Source organism: Oncorhynchus keta, chromosome 2 (assembly GCF_023373465.1).
Source record: "Oncorhynchus keta strain PuntledgeMale-10-30-2019 chromosome 2, Oket_V2, whole genome shotgun sequence".
Classification (NCBI taxonomy): domain Eukaryota; kingdom Metazoa; phylum Chordata; class Actinopteri; order Salmoniformes; family Salmonidae; genus Oncorhynchus; species Oncorhynchus keta.
In genome coordinates this window covers 62,372,648-62,389,190 of record NC_068422.1, presented here as the reverse complement: position 1 = coordinate 62,389,190, position 16,543 = coordinate 62,372,648, and the positions used below count along the sequence as shown (strand labels likewise).

General features: G+C 44.9%; 1 protein-coding gene across 2 annotated transcripts in view; it reads right to left on the bottom strand.

Annotated features, from left to right (window-relative positions):
- Positions 1–31: 31 nt before the first annotated feature.
- Positions 32–16,543, bottom strand: part of LOC118358314 (T-cell immunomodulatory protein-like) — a 132,722-nt gene continuing 116,210 nt past the window's right edge. For both annotated transcript variants that reach the window (XM_035735977.1, XM_035735987.1), the window contains 4 exons: positions 9,634–9,758; positions 7,014–7,096; positions 4,869–4,986; positions 32–1,390 (listed from right to left, as the gene is read on the bottom strand). In XM_035735977.1, coding sequence (XP_035591870.1) covers positions 1,331–1,390; positions 4,869–4,986; positions 7,014–7,096; positions 9,634–9,758 — 386 coding nt within the window. In that variant the 3' untranslated portion in view covers positions 32–1,330. The remainder of the gene's footprint in view (positions 1,391–4,868; positions 4,987–7,013; positions 7,097–9,633; positions 9,759–16,543) is intronic.

Sequence of the window (16,543 nt, the reverse complement as noted above, 5' to 3'; positions counted from 1 at the left end):
GATTTGGAAAACAAGTGAGAACCACCATGAATTAAGCACGATAAACACTTTTAATTTTCAACCCATCATCCCATAAACATTCTCAACAGAAATGATCCTACTTCAGTTGAACATTTCCGATTATAAGCACAATCCACACACAAACACAAAAATACAATCAATGAGACTGATCACTATCAATCATTATTTAAACCACAGACATGAGATGATAGCATGTGCCCCACGTTAATTCCAAATGAAATAGAATGATTAATAGAAGAAACTTGACATTGGTGATAATATTGATGATTGCACTTCCTGTTGGTTAAATAACAAACATATTTCCCCTTGTAAGTAGAAGTAGTTTAAGTACATATAGTATATGAACCATTCTTCAATTGACCGCCACAGTTTCATGTACGTTTTTAATGAACACATAAGGGTTTGAAACTCCAAAAACACACTGTCTGTATCATGCGAGACAAACACGATTGTTAAGAGTGAGAAAGACTAAAAAGCTAAGGACATGACCAAACCAGAGGGGTCAGTAGTACAGGCCATTCCAAGACCACTGGGAGTGACGGCAGTGGGAGAGTGGGAACGGTCAAACAAGGATAAGACATTGTGTCAGGGATTTGGAGAGGAATTTGAAAAAAAGGAGAGGAAAAATACATAATGAACTTGACACATACAGTAACCCCTCATTATGGACCATGTACTATGTGCATTATATACAGTAGAGCACAACGGATGCATCCAGTGTAAATACCCTGTTTGGGTCAGTGGACTCTATGTGTAAGATCTCACTATAACAGTCCACGGAAAACAATAACCTTTGCAGATTGACATACAGGAAGACAATGGGTTTACAGACATAAATATTCAAGTAGCATTACAATAGCAATGCTTCCCCCAAAACAAACACACCGGTAATGTGTTTTGAAGATCAGGATGGCTTGGATTGAACATTATTGCAAAATTCATGACGTAAACTGTTAGTGCCCATTTGACAACCATACATAATGAGCTGAGCCAAACCATTGAATAAAAAAGTAAACTGGGATATAACTCAGTGTAATTTCACTCAGTAGTCCTGTTTAGATTTGGGTTCATCCATCATTTTGGCCCTTGAAATGTGCAAGTATGCCAGAAGTAACCTGTCTGTCTCTTTTACATTTGATAATGTCTAATGGATATATAAACACTTTAAATGGCATATCATCAAGAGCCAGAGGGGATCAAATAAATAAACAATTCCATCGACCAGCAAACATAAATAAATAAATAAATAAAAAAAAACAGAAAAATGGCATGACTTTTTTTCCCATGGTCCATCTCTTCCTGTGCTCCTTCACATGGCATCAAAATGGAACCGGTGTGCTTCCTGTCTCTTCTCCCGGTCGTCCGCTTTCTGAAACCCACACAGGGCAATGGTCAGGGGTCACGAGTCAGACCAACACAGACAAGCAGAGTCTAACAGTCAGTGATGGAGGGAGGAGAGAGAGAGAGAGAGAGAGAGAGGTGGGGCTGACACCATTATAGAATTGTAATGAAACCGGCAGACCTACTGAGTGGTCATGGCTACAATCTGAGACAGGCAATCATTATTGCAAGTGTTAACGGGATCTCACTTCCACGTACGATTACGTACCCTCTGCGGATTCATGAGGATCATTCACGTTTATTTTTGAGCTTTCCCTTGACAACAGCACATAAAAGGCACGTATGATGGAAAAAAAGAAGGGGAAGCTTCAACAATGCAGCGGAGATGAAGCTGACAGATGTGTTCTGGAACTACTCGCCATACGACAGACAGTCCGGATGGAGGACACCGACATCTAAGCAGAGAGTCTGTCGGCCGTGTCTGTGTTGCTCAGGACTTAAGGGAGCAGACTGTCTTTAGGACTGAGTGTTCAGTTACTTCCACTTGTTCTTATGGCGTGTACACAGTACAATGAACATACTGTTATACGCTCCTCAGGTCTCATTCAGTGAACTGGCTTGTAAATCCTGTCAATATTTCTATTTCACTGTGGTGTAGGAACACAAAATAATTGAGTGTTCAGGGGATATAATTGTGTCGTTATTCCGTGCGCGATATCCTCAGTGTCATTTATTGAAGGGTCTGAAACCTCCTGATTGAATGTGAAGTTCAGTAACACGATAACCTGACCTATTTGAGAGGTCTACTGTATGCGGTAACCTATCCATACTCTGTGCTAAGGCTATGGGGGCCTTGAACTAAGCATAAAAGAAGACCTTTGTCACAATGTATGCATTATGCAACGTGGAGGTATAATGCAGCCTTCACTGCTCTGAAAAACCCTGCATTCCGTTTAAACCCACACCAAAATACAAATGGCTCAAACAAACACTGATAGATTCCTCAGGCATGAAACCAAAGTTATCGGACAAGTAAAGAGAATCCAAAACACCTCTCAGATTTACAGCTAGGCTAAAACAGAGAAAGCAGTTTTATTCAAATATCAACAAGCTTTCTTATCTTTAACAGTGTTCTAACAACACTTCCTGAGCCAGTCTCGGCTGTTGCAGGAGGCACTGTGTCTCAAACCAGCCTCTGACGTGTATTTGATCATTGAGATTTGTGGAACAAATAGCAGGGGTCAGCATAAATATGAAAAGTAAATCACCCATCGCACCGTGACCTGGTCAACCCCATACCGCAATGCAAATGGAAAGGTTTATGGAGATTATTTCTCTCCAAATGCTGTTTTCCCCTGCGTGAAAGGTTAGACTCTCTTATCTAAGAGAGCCCCTTCAATGATGGTGTGTTATTGTGCTGGGCAGAGTGAGTCAGATAGAACAGGAGCACTCAGCAGCAGCCGGGCTCAGATATGACTTCAAGGCAAGCACACTTACAATGCATATGGCACACCCGACTAGACAAAAAGATGACAATGGGTCACGACCCTCCCCCATTAAAAGCAAACAAAGGCAGGTACCCACGCTCAAAAAGACCCACCACAGCGGAGATGTCGGCCATCCCAATACAACAGGAAGAAAAACACACAGCCTGAGACGTCATACTGACACAAAAACAGGCTGCCGATTCAAAAGATGTGACTCATCAGCTGCAACAGTAATAACATGAAGCAGATATAAAGGTAACTGCCAAAATAATGGAAACACTTGATTAAATAAGGGATGCAAAGTATATTAAAAGCAGGTGCTTCCACAAAGCTGTGGCACATGAGTTAATTAAGCAATGTATGAAACATGTATTAATCATGAAAATGATCATGTTTAAACATGCTGGGCAAGCCATTATTTTGGCTACCATGGCTATGCCCCCCATAGGATGACAATGCCCCCATCCACAGGGCACAACGTGGTCAATGAATGGTTTGATGAGCATGAAGAAAATGTAAACCACATGCCACGGCCGTCTCAGTCACCAGCTCTCAAACCAATTGAACACGACTAGGAGATCATTGAGCGGCGCCCGAGACTGCGTTTTCCACCACCCTCAACAAAACATAAAATCATGGAATTTCTCGTGGAAGAATGATGTCGCATCCCTCCAATAAAGTTCCAGAATCTCTGCCAAGGTGCATTGAAGCTGTTCTGGCCCAACACCTTACTAAGTCACGTTATGTTGGTGTTTCCTTTATTTTGTCAGTTACCTGTATCTATGAAAATGAAGGGGGCTCTGAACTGAAGTACAGATCATCTAAACAAATGAACAGCTAGCTATTACCTGAGCTCCCATTACCTTGGCCATCATGACCATTATCAGTCAATCAACCTCTAATCAACAATGGACAAGGAGCCATGCCTCTGCCTTGCTCGCTTTCTGCTAAAATATAATTGCTGGGCTCAGTTCCTCAGATATGGAGCCAAACATGTTATTTTAATGCAGAGTCAACTCCAATGAAGCTAGTGTTCCCGGAACAGTTCCCTGAGTGGAGAGCAATTATGGCGTCCTGCGTGCATTATAAAGCACCCACAGCAGATGGCTTTGAGAAGACGCCAACGTTGCTCGGCCTCGCTCGATGGAGAAACAGACCAGCCACGGCTGTACTGGGATGGGGATGAATCGCTCCGTGGTGTGTGCACGGTAGGCTGGACACACACCACACATGCATGTCGGCAACAGTTGCATGCAAACACATGCAAATGAGCACAAGTTTGCGAAATTCAAACAATATATGATTACCTTAAAACTCACTGTAAAATTCGCACACACACACACACACACACACACACACACACACACACACACACACACACACACACACACACACACACACACACACACACACACACACACACACACACACACACACACACACACACACACACCTCTCCCTGGAGGACATATTTACAGGGATTACGAACAAAATATTGGATATGCTGAAGGGGCAAAACAAAAGCAATTACAGCCGAGCGTCCTCACTGGTTATGGCCCTCTAACAGCCGTGCTGGAGCTCTGTGGGAGGCTAGAGGACAGGGCCCATCTGCTGGTTCTGACCCATCTGTTCCTCTCGGAGTGAGCCCTGTTCCCACAGCGGGTCTCCTGCTCTCTGGATGAGCACCAGAGCTCCCCAGCAACCCCCTAGGGTCAGGAGAAGAGAAGACCCCCACCAGATACTATGGACTGGCAATGGTGGGGAGGATGAGAGAGGACACACACTGCTCTGACCAGAACATAACCGGCTTTGGCTCAGACTATTAAGAGGAGGGGGAGGAGGAGAGGATAGTGAGGAGGAATGCAAGGAAGAAGAGGAAAAATGACAAGACAGTACAGCTAATAATGAAGGGGAAGAGAGGAGGTTGATGGTGCTCATTACTATCGATTAAAACAGCAAGTGATGATAATGACGACGATAAACGGTGTAAGCGACGTATTTGTGTCATTCCGTCCTTACCTTCTCCTGCCAGTGGAGGATGCCAATGATGACCAGGATGAACACACACACTCCGCTCAGAGCGATGGCGGTCAGCAGGACTATGTTACTGGGGGTCAGATATAATTTCGCACTCCAACTAAAACAGGGAAAGGGTAGGAAGAGAGAACGAGCGTATCAACTACTATGTGACGTGAAACTCGTTCAAAAAAGGCACGTCTCTCATCTCTTCCAACCCTATCAGAACGTAAGAGTCAACGTGCTATCATTTGGCATATTTTGCTTTATCAGAGGTGTTATTTGTCAATAAAGTTCCTGTAATCAAAAAATATGAAAATACCCTGAAAGTATGACGTGTTAGGTCAAAACGAATCGAGAAATGCTACATCCCTGTCAGAGATGAACCATTTCAATAAGATCAAAAACAAACAATGACAAGCGCATTTTACGGTCTTTCGATGCACATATTTTGTGACTATTGAAAAGAACGGAGAGTTCGTTTGAACGGTTTGATTAAAAACAAGAACAGGCCCAGATTGTGGAGATACAATATTATTCTACAACAAATGGCTGAAGAACAATGCACCTGCTCAAATATTAATAAAAAAAACCTTGTGAGAGAACTTCATTAAGACATTCTATCAGAACTAATAAACACATTAAATATTAGTGGTGAAAACAAGAACTACCAATAGCAAAGCAGGACACAAAATTAGACACAATATGTTGCGTTAACCTGTGCCCAATAAACATTATGAGACTGAAAACACCTTCTTTACACAGCTATACACTGAGCATTCACTATAATGTAGGAACAGTACATGATGTATGCATCTACCTAATGTGGGTGTGTTTTTCTGAGTAATAAGTTAGTTTAGTAGCTATATACAGTGCATTCGGAAAAACACACATTTTGTTACCTTACAGCCTTATTCTAAAATTGAATAAATATATTTCTTTTCCCTCATCAATCTACAAACAATACCCCATAATGACAAAGCAAAAACTGTTCTTTTTGCAAATGTTTGAAAAATAAAAAACTGAAATATAAATAAGTATTCAGACCCTTTACACAGTACTTTGTAGAAGTACCTTTGGCAGCAATTACTGTCCGGGCTCTTGCTGGGCCACCCAAGGACATTCCCGACTTGTCCCAAAGCCACTCCTGCATTGTTGTGGCTGTGTGCTTTGGGTCGTTGTCCTGTTGGAAGGTGAACCTTTGCCCCAGTCTGAGGTCCTGAGCACTCTGGAGCAGGTTCTCATCAAGGATCTCTCTGTACTTTGTTCCGTTAATCTTTCCCTCGATCCTGACTAGTCTCCCAGTCCCTGCCGCTGAAAAATCTCCACAACATCGCCACCAGCATGCTTCACCGTAGGGATGGTGCCAGGTTTCCTCTTGGTTTCATCACACCAGAGCATCTTGCTTCTCATGGTCTGAGAGTCTTTAGGTGCCTTTTGGCAAACTCCAAGCGGGCTGTCATGTGCCTTTTACTGAGGAGTGGCTTCCGTCTGGCCACTCTACCATAAAGGCCTGATTGGTGGAGTGCTGCATAGATGGGAGAACCTTCCAGAAGGACAACCATCTCCACAGAGGAACTCTGGAGCTCTGTCAAAGTGACCATCGGATTCTTGGCCACCTCCCTGACCAAGGCCCTTTCCAAATCATGTCCAATCAATTTAATTTACCAGAGGGTGACTCCAGTCAAGTTGTAGAAACATCTCAAGGAAGATCAATGGAAACAGGATGCACCCGAGCTCAATTTCAAGTCTCATAGCAACGGGTCTGAATACTTATGTAAAAACATTTGCAAAAATGTCTAAAAACCTGTTTCCACTTTGTCATTATGGGGTATTGTGTGTAGATTGATGAGGGAAACAAATAATTTAATCCATTTTAGAATAAGTCAAGGGGTCTGAATACTTTCCGAAGGCACTGTATATGCAAGTGCAAGCTTTTGTCAGAGTGTGTGTGTTCCATGTGTTGATGAGAGAATGTGTTAGCTGGCCATACGGAGAGAGAGAGGGGAGGGGGGTTCTGCCATCTGCTGGCACTCCTGGGGGTAGAACTACATGTGAATGACACAGAAAACCAATGGAAACATGGCCTGGGCATGTTTGTGGGAGTCCCAAGTACAGATGTATGAGTGTGTGTGTGTGTGTGTGTACCTGCGGGGCTCGTTGTGTGGGTATGGAATGACTATGAGCTGCGAGTTGGGGATGATGGCTGTCCACTCCTGCTTCCTCACATCCTGCAAGGCAGAAACAGAGAAACTATGTTATTAGTGCCTCGGGGAGGCAGAATGAAGGGGCAATAATGGAAAAAGTCTAGTTCAAAGCAGGCAATATATCCCACACTTCTCAGTGCAGATTCAATGTAGGGCCTGAGTCATTTCCTATACTGCACTACAATTTGCTCTCCGGCTTCAGAGTTTAAGAAACTTCATTCTATGAAGATCAAGCTCAAAAGCTTTTCAACGCCAGCTTCTGTATTAATTACAAAAGGTAATTTTCCCCTCTTCAAGTTGGTACTGGATGGCAATCACTGGCAAACGTTAAATTCATCTTTCTCACAGAGTCCTCTAGGGAAGAGAGACTCATTTCCGACCACACATCTATCATTTGGCAACATTAAGGGATAAGGAAAACAGACTTGCTCGCTCACGCACGCAGACGCACACGCAGTGTGTGCCGCCGGTACTTTGCGTCCTCGTTTACCCAGAACCACCCTAATGAGAGCCCAGGGGTTTCAGCTACCTATACCCGAGCTATTTAAAAGCCATGCATTTAAAACACAGACAGGCTAATAAATTAAATAAATGAGGTCTGCTGAAGTATCCCCCTGGTGTCAGCCTACTTCCTACAGTCCCATTAGCTGGAGTATCGTTACAATGCTGAGGGTTGTGTGGGTTAGGAAGCCACGCATATGACTCCTTCCTGACACTGAGAAATGTCAACAGAAGTGAATGACACACCTACATCGCTCAGCGATGCATATACTATGTAAGGCAAAGACTCAAAGCGATTCAGAGCTGCAGATTCAGGGATTTTGATTTGCCAGTTGCTAGTGATTGTTTGCGTTTGAGGCGAAATAGGTTAAAGGAGAATAATGACGAACTGGAATGAGTCACCTTGAGTCAGTGCACTGTGAACAATGTGCTAGTTCATTACAAGTTGCAGTTCTTAACCTCCTAAGCTAATCCTGACATGTTGCTCTTCAATGCAGCGTGGTTTATGCAGAACGGCGGTGAGAGACAGTGACAGGCTGCGCTTCCGGCGCTTTGGCTAAGAGAAGACGCCTGCGTTTTAGAGGAGGAAAGCGTTTCTGGGTTTTCAGAGAGCGTTTCAAAGGAGAGCGCTGGGTCTGAAGTTGGGAGTGAAGTGGGTTTTTTGGGAGGCGAGAGCAGAGCGGGAATCTTGATTAGTGAAGTAAATTCGGAGGAAAGCGGAGGAAAGGATCCTCATGGGATTGAGACAAGTGTACAGGAGGAGAGTAGAAGTAGAACACACTCCCTCATCTCTTTCTCTTTCCCCAACCTTCCTCTCTTTCTCTCTCCCTCCCTCCCTAACTCCCTCACAGGCCTCCTGAATGTTTTTCCCTGTGAGGGAGGGTTGAAGACAGACAGATAGGAACTATCAGAGACAGTCAGACAGACACAGCTGTTCATTAAATGTGTACATCGAGTGCACATTTTTTAGGAACACCTTCCTAATATTATGTTCCACAGGGATGTTGGCCCATGACTCCAATGCTCCCCACAATTGTGTCAAGTTGGTTCGATGTCCTTTGGGTGGTGGACAATTCTTGATACACGCGGGAAACTGTTGAGCGTGAAAAACCCAGCAGCATTGCAGTTCTTGACACAAACCGGTGCACCTGGTACCAACTACCATTTTCTCAAGGCTTAAAAATCCTTCTTTAACCTGTCTCCTCCCCTTCATCTACACTAATTGAAGTGGATTTAACAAGTGACATTAATAAGGGATCATAGATTTTACCTGGTCAGTCTATGTTATGAAAAGAGCAGGTGTTCTTAATGTTTTGTGCACTCAGTGTATGGAGCACTGAACACACCATATCCATACACCCTCTGAAGGTAAAAATTGGTTAGCATAATACAAAGCATTATATTTTATTAACTGCTGTGTGGGGAAATGTGAACCTTTGTGGAAACATTTTCTTGCATTACTCAAAGGGTGCGAGTGATAACAGAGCACATTGCTGTACTTCAGATGCCTTACTCTGTACGAGCCTCGCTCCCAAGGTATGAGGGATGGGCAGAAATTTGCAATGCAAATCCGCTATGATGAAGACCTCTGTTCTTTTCTTTGACAGGCGAGGAACGGGAGCCAGCGTCTCAAATTCAAATAAGCCGCGCAGGGGAATCTATCGAGGAACCCACAAACGGCATTTCAAACGGCACGCGATACGAGAGACAGAAGGCTGTCGCTCCACACGAACCCAAACCACATGCCAATGTTTGAGGTAGCACAAAAGTGGGGGAACGAAGAAGATAACAAATTATTTACTGCACAATAGATAATATACTTATCATATTGCAACAGGAAGAAACATGTACATCATTTACATCAACCTGCAGTATAGTTAGTGTCAGTATCAGTGGCTCTGGGTGTGTTCTCCACATGGGTGCAGTGACTAGAAAAAGTATTTCCATGGTGCATTAACTAAGACCTGCTGTAGCTCCTACTGCATCCTGTCCTGTGTTTTGTCTGGCATCTCCCTCCTCTCCGCTCCCCTCCCCCAGTGCTGCGGCGCACCATACAGTACCTTGTCCCCGAGGGGCCGGGGGATACCCACGTACAGGTGGTCCAGGAAGTTGGCGCTGCGCCCCAGACCCAGGACGGTGTAAGGCAGCTGCAGGGAGAGGTGGGCCGACTGGCACAGCTGGCCCGCTGCATGGAGGGGAAAACAAAGGAGCCATTAGAGCCATTCAGACCCATAAACAAGCCTCATAAAAAGACACAAATCAGACCGTCCTATTCCTACCGTCGCCCAGCCCAGAGGCTTCTACCCCCACCCCCCCATCCCATCACTGGTCACACGCACAGGCCCTGCCAAGCGCAGCCAACGTAAATCTCCCGCTTTACAGTAAACAAAGAGAGCACCACAGCAACAAATCAGGATAAATGTGGATGGATTGCATGGCTGGTCTGGACCCACACTCAGATGAAAGCCTGTTTTTACATTTACAATGTGCAGCAAGCAAACGCTTCAATGACTGATTATAGTAATATATACAGTCCACATAAAAAAAAACACACTGTGTTCTGCCTAGCTATTATGTACACACACAGCCTCAGTATAGAGCCTAAAAGCCTGGGGTTGAATGCCTGTCTATCAGTGAAGCGCAAGTGTAACTCCATCTTGAGAGAATCTATATACAACCTTCCACCAATCTCCATTGTAACAGTTTGAAACGAGGACCATTAGTCCAGCTCCTCAAAAGTGTGAGAGAGAGAGAGAGAGAGAGAGAGAGAGAGAGAGAGAGAGAGAGAGAGAGAGAGAGAGAGAGAGAGAGAGAGAGAGAGAGAGAGAGAGAGAGAGAGAGAGAGAGAGAGAGAGAGAGAGAGAGAGAGAGAGAGAGAGAGAGAGAGAGAGAGAGAGAGAGAGAGAGAGAGAGAGAGAGAGAGAGAGAGAGAGAGAGAGAGAGAGAGAGAGAGAGAGAGAGAGAGAGAGAGAGAGATTTTGAGCCCTGTTCCTGCTTTTCCGTAATTGATTGAAGTGACGGAGCAGGTTACATCGTGCAGCTTCAGAGCAGTTGCTGTAAAAGCCCAATGTAATCGCTTCAATCATTACAGGTAGAAATATGGTACCGTCTACATTTCTGTTAATAAAGTGGCTTGTCCATTGTAGCGACACTGATTCGGAGGTCCACGTCACAGCGCGAGTTACACCAGCAGGCTGACTGCTAATATGGACACCACACTGATCCCTCCCATCAGCGATATGATACAATAGCAGGGTATTAACTCTGACACAATGCTCACAAAAACAGCAGCTCTTCTCTGTGTTCACGGAGTCTCTATCAACCTTGCTGTACATTCAAGGCTTCTTTTTACAGTCTATGGCTCGAGGAAACTGAGCTGTCTGATTGGCCAGCAGTAGGCCCAGAGGTGCACTTGATTTTACTATCTGGGCCTGACGGGCAGGCAGAGGCATGAAATGGTTCAAAATGGGAACATTTTGCCTTCCCGCCGTTAGGTAGGGCTGCTGAATCAAATGGCGCCAACAACGCAAAAAAAACAACAACCAAAGAATGGAACGCAAATGAATGTTTGGTGATTGACAACGAATGCCTTGGAGATCGACCCGTTGGTGACCACTGGTGTAGATAAAGGGGCCAAGAGAGGTTAGAGACAGTTGAGACATGGATTGTACATGTGTGCCACTCAGAGGGTGAATGTGCAAGACAAAATATTAAGTAAGTGCCTTTGAACGGGGTATGGCAGTTGGTGCCAGGTGCAACGGTTTGTGGGTTTCCCACGCTCAACAGTTTCCCGTGTGTAGCAAGAATGATCCACCACCCAAAGGACATCCAGCCAATTTGACACAACTGTGTGAAGCATTGGAGTCAACGTGGGCCAGCATCCCTGTGGAACACTTTTGAAACCTTGTAAGGTCCATGCCCTGACTAACTGAAGCTGTTCTGAGGGGGAAAGGGGCTGCAATTCAATATTAGGAAGGTGTTCCTAATGTTTTGAACACTCAGCGTATACGTTATGTGTGCAATCAATTTAGTCCTCTCTGGACACTCACTAAAGACTGTGTTATGTATGTGTGGTGGGGAATGAGGTGCAATTTCATTATGTTCTGACCTGGGGGCATCCAAGACCCTACAGCGGGGAGAGACAGGTTAATGATACTATTAAAAAGAAAAACACCCTTCCTCTGTTCGGTAAAAAAAAAAAAAAAATCACAGTTTAGAGGTGCTACCGTGCTGGAAAAAAGGACTAAGGAAAGCTAATGACTTCATCCATGTACATTAAGATGTTGTTTGAATTCTGGGTAACTGTTCTGGCTCTACTTTCTGGCTCTATCTAGAGAGCTGAGGAAGGAGTTGCAGTTTCGGCTTTGTCCACTAATGAGAAGACTCACACTAGGAGACCACACATAAACTGACAGAGTAACCTGATTAAGGTGTATATTGCTTCATCAGAATTACTCTTTGGGATAAAGTGATATGGTTCTAAACGTGGCCAATGCATAAAGAGATGATAAACAATACTTTTGGAGGGGGGGGGGGGTCTTTATCTGTACTGTCAGGCACAGGACCAAAGGTTCAGACACACGCACACTAGTCAGCAGAAAGACGTGTGCACACTGTCTTTTCCCCATCTGAACTGTCGTCTCAAAACACACACACACACACACTGCAGCTTCTCCCTCCAACTGAATGGCAGAGCGAGCTCAGGAAGGTCATATCTGTTTAGTCAAGGTAATAAATGTTTGAAACTAAGAAACACACACGCACCTCTCTCCCTTCTCGACTTTCAAAATCCTCACTTTAAAACGACCTTCTTTCCTGTGTTTTCTTCCCCCTGTCTCACTAACGTAGTGGGTGAGCACACTAAACCATGTGACACAGACGGGGTGACACGCCACAAGATTCTTCCCTTGATGGGATTAGATAGCTAACTCAAAGCAGCCTTGTAAAAAGGTTTTCAGTCAGAGATCCACGCTTGCCATACTGAGTTGAAATATCGAGCCAACACATTTTTGACTTGAATAACGTCGCTCGTAAACTCCAGAGCTGAAACGATTTGACACTTTGGCTTTGGTTAATAAAGGCAAGTACAAACGCATACGAGTGGCAGGCATGGCCTGAGTCTACACATCCTGGGTGATGCGGAACAACGTCATCATCTCACTGGCTTCTTCTCTGGCGAGCTCTCATTGACCTATTACTGACCACCGTTCTCAAAAGTTGTCGTTGCACATCTCACACAACAAGAGCGTTGCAGATTTTGTGCAAATAAAAACATCAAACGGTCGACAATATCGGGGCGTCTGGGATGGGTCAAAGGCAGGAACAGTAGGCTTCTGATTGCGTCTCTGACCCGCTCACATTGAACAAGCATTGGTGACGGCCCGGAGTAGACAATGACATTGGGATTTTGTCTCCGATATCAAAAACGTACCCAAACCCTAAAAATGAGGGCCAAAATCATCTAGTGCATGCCCAGCTTAAGTAACCACAATCTCTTAGGAAGTATGTGTAAGGTCTGGAGGAGAGGACGGTAGACGACAAGACATTTTGAGGTTAACCAGCTACCCTAGCGACAGGCTGTTGTTAACTAAAAGATGTGTCGTGTTGCGAATGGTGACAGTGGGGGGACGCTGGCTGGGGATGTGTCACTCAGAGAGAGAGGAAGCTGGTTTAGGGACTGCCACTCTGCAGGTGCGGAGGTAGGCTGAAGAGGGGGGGTGGTGCTGGCTGGAGAAAGGCTGGAGGTGGGATGCGGGTTCTGGCAAGCTGCTGCGGTCTGCAGCCTGGAGTGGGAGTCTTATCTCCCTGCAGCGCGGCCGTGGAGCACGCAGACAGACCATGGCCAGGCGCTCCAGCCTGCAGCACATGACTGACAGGCTCCAATCCCCCTCTCAGACCACAAAACGGATTCAGAGCAGCCAGCCAGCCAAACAGCTCCCGAAGAGCAGGTTTACTCAAGGAACCTTACGCTTCCACAGCTTATCACATTCACTCATTCCCAGGCTCTCTGAGGAGTGTCAAGCATGTTGAAAAGTACCACACACACACACACACACATTCTAGAGCCTCCGAGTTTTGTCTGTGTGGCAAACAGAGCAGAACACATCATCACACCCAACAAGTCAGGACTCCTCAGCTCCAAAAGTTAATTCAGAAACATGTGCGAGTACAATACACACAACGCACACACAGTTAGCCAAAGAGACACCCCCCCACCCAGCATTAAAAGCCTCAGAACATAAAAGTTGCAGTGCTTGCTCTCCTGCCCCACAGAGTTCAGTTATCTTAGTGGAGAGGAAGAGGTGAGGAACTTAGCTAGCTTCACAACAAACGGGAAGGAAAAGCTACTCTCCAGTCTCCTCCCCAACCACTCACTTCCAATGCTGCTCTGGTAAGTCAGGGAACAAGGGAGGAATCTCACAAGTTCAAACATACAGTTGAAGTCGGAAGTTTCCAAACACCTTTGTGTTTGTTTCATCAGACCATAGGACATTTCTCCAAAAAGTACGATCTTTGTCCCCATGTGCAGTTGCAAACCGTGGCTTTTGTATGGCAGTTTTGGAGCAGTGGCTTCTTCCTTGCTGTGCGGTCATTCAGGTTACGTCGATATAGGACTCGTTTTACTGTGGATATAGATACTTTTGTACCCGTTTCCTCCAGCATCTTCACAAGGTCCTTTGCTTTTGTTCTGGGATTGATTTTCTTTGGGATTGGGATTGATTTGTCCTGGGATTTGATTTTTGCACTAAAGTAGGTTCATCTCTAGGAGACCGAAAGCGCCTCCTTCCTGGACGGTATGACGGCTGCGTGATCCCATGGTGTTAACACTTTATTTTTTTTCTGAGGTCTTGACACAACCCCAAATCCGTAAACACGGGCACCCTCAAAGATATCATCCTAACCACCTTGCCCTCTAAATACAACTCTGCTGTTTTCAACCAAGATCTCAGCGATCACTGCCTCATTGCTTACATCCGTAATGGGTCTGCGGTCAAACGACCACCCCTCATCACTATCAAAAGCTCCCTAAAACACTTCAGCGAGCAGGCCTTTCTAATCGAACTGGACCGGGTATCCTGGAAGATTATTGACCTCATCCCGTCAATAGAGGATGCCTGGGTATTCTTTAAAAGTGCCTTACTCGCCATCTTAAATAAGCATGCTCCACAAAAAAAAAAAAAACAGAAACAGGAACAGATATAGCCCTTGGTTCTCTCTCGACCTGACTGCCCTTGACCAGCACAAAAACATCCTGTGGCGTTCTGCATTAGCATCGAATAGCTCCCGTGATATGCAACTTTTCAGGGAAGTTAGGATCCAATATATACAGTCAGTTAGGAAAGCTAAGGCTAGATTTTTTAAACAGAAATTTGCATGCTGCCGCACCATCTCAAAAAAGTTCTGGGACACTGTAAAGTCCATGGAGAATAAGAGCACCTCCTCCCAGCTGCCCACTGCACTGAGGCTAGGAAACACTGTCACCACTGATAAATTCACTATAATTGAGAATTTCAATAAGCATTTTTCTAAGGATGGCCGTGCTTTCCACCTGGCTACCCCTACCCCGATCAACAGCCCTCCACTCACCACAGCAACTCACCCAAGCCTCCCCCACTTGTCCTTCACCCAAATGCAGATAGCTGATGTTCTGAAAGAGCTGCAAAATCTGGATCCCTACAAATCAGCCGGGCTAGACAATCTGGAGCCTCTCTTTCTAAATTGATGTGCCAAAATTGTTGCAAACCCTATCACTAGCCTGTTCAACCTCTCTTTCGTATCGTCTGATATTCCCAAAGATTGGAATGCTGCCGCGGTCATCCCCCTCCTCCAAGGGAGAGGCACTCTAGACCCAAACTGTTATAGACCTATAGACCTGCCCTGCCTTTCTAAAATCTTCAAAAGCCAATTTAACAAACAGATCACAGACCATTTCGAATCTCACTGTACCTTCTCCACTATACAATCGGGTTTCAGAGTTGGTCATGGATGCAACTCAGGCACGCTCAAGGTCCTAAACGATATCATAACCGCCATCGATAAGAGGCATTGCTGTGCAGCTGTATTTATCAACCTGGCCAAGGCTTTCGACTCTGTCAATCACCACATTCTTATCGGCAGACTCAACAGCCTTGGTTCCTCAAATGATTGCCTCGCCTGGTTCACCAACTACTTCTCTGATAGAGTTCAGTGTGTCAAATCGGAGGGCCTGTTGTCCGGACCTCTGGCAGCCTCTATGGGGTTGCCACAGGGTTCAATTCTCGGGCCAACTCGCTTTTCTGTATACATCAATGATGTCGCTCTTGCTGCTGGTGATTCTCTGATCCACCTCTACGCAGATGACACCATTCTGTGTACATCTGGCCCTTCTTTGGACACCGTGTTAACTAACCTCCAGACGAGCGTCAATGCTTCTTTTAAAGGAGCAATCACTGTACAAATACCTAGGTGTCTGTTTAGACATTTATCTTGCTCCTTTGCACCCCAGTATCTCTACTTACACATTCATCTTCTGCACGTCTACCATTCCAGTGTTTAATTGCTATATTGTAATTACTTCGTCACCATGGACTATTTATTGCCTTACCTCCCTTATCTTTCCTCATTTGCACATACCGTATATAGTCTTTTTCTACTCTATTATTGACTGTATGTTTGTTTATTCCATGTGTAACTCGGTGTTGTTGTATGTGTCAAACTGCTTTGCTTTATCTTGGCCAGGTCGCAGTTGCAAATGAGAACTTGTTCTCAACTAGCCTATCTGGTTAAATAAAGGTGAAAAAAATATATATATATTTAGATTTTCCATTGATGTCAAGCAAAGAAGCACTGAGTTTGAAGGTAGGCCTTGAAATACATCCACAGATACACCTCCAACTGACTCAAATGAGGTCAATTAGCCTATCAGAAGCTTCTAAAGCCATGATATAATTATAAAAGCTGTTTAAAGGCACAGTCAACTTAGTGTATGTG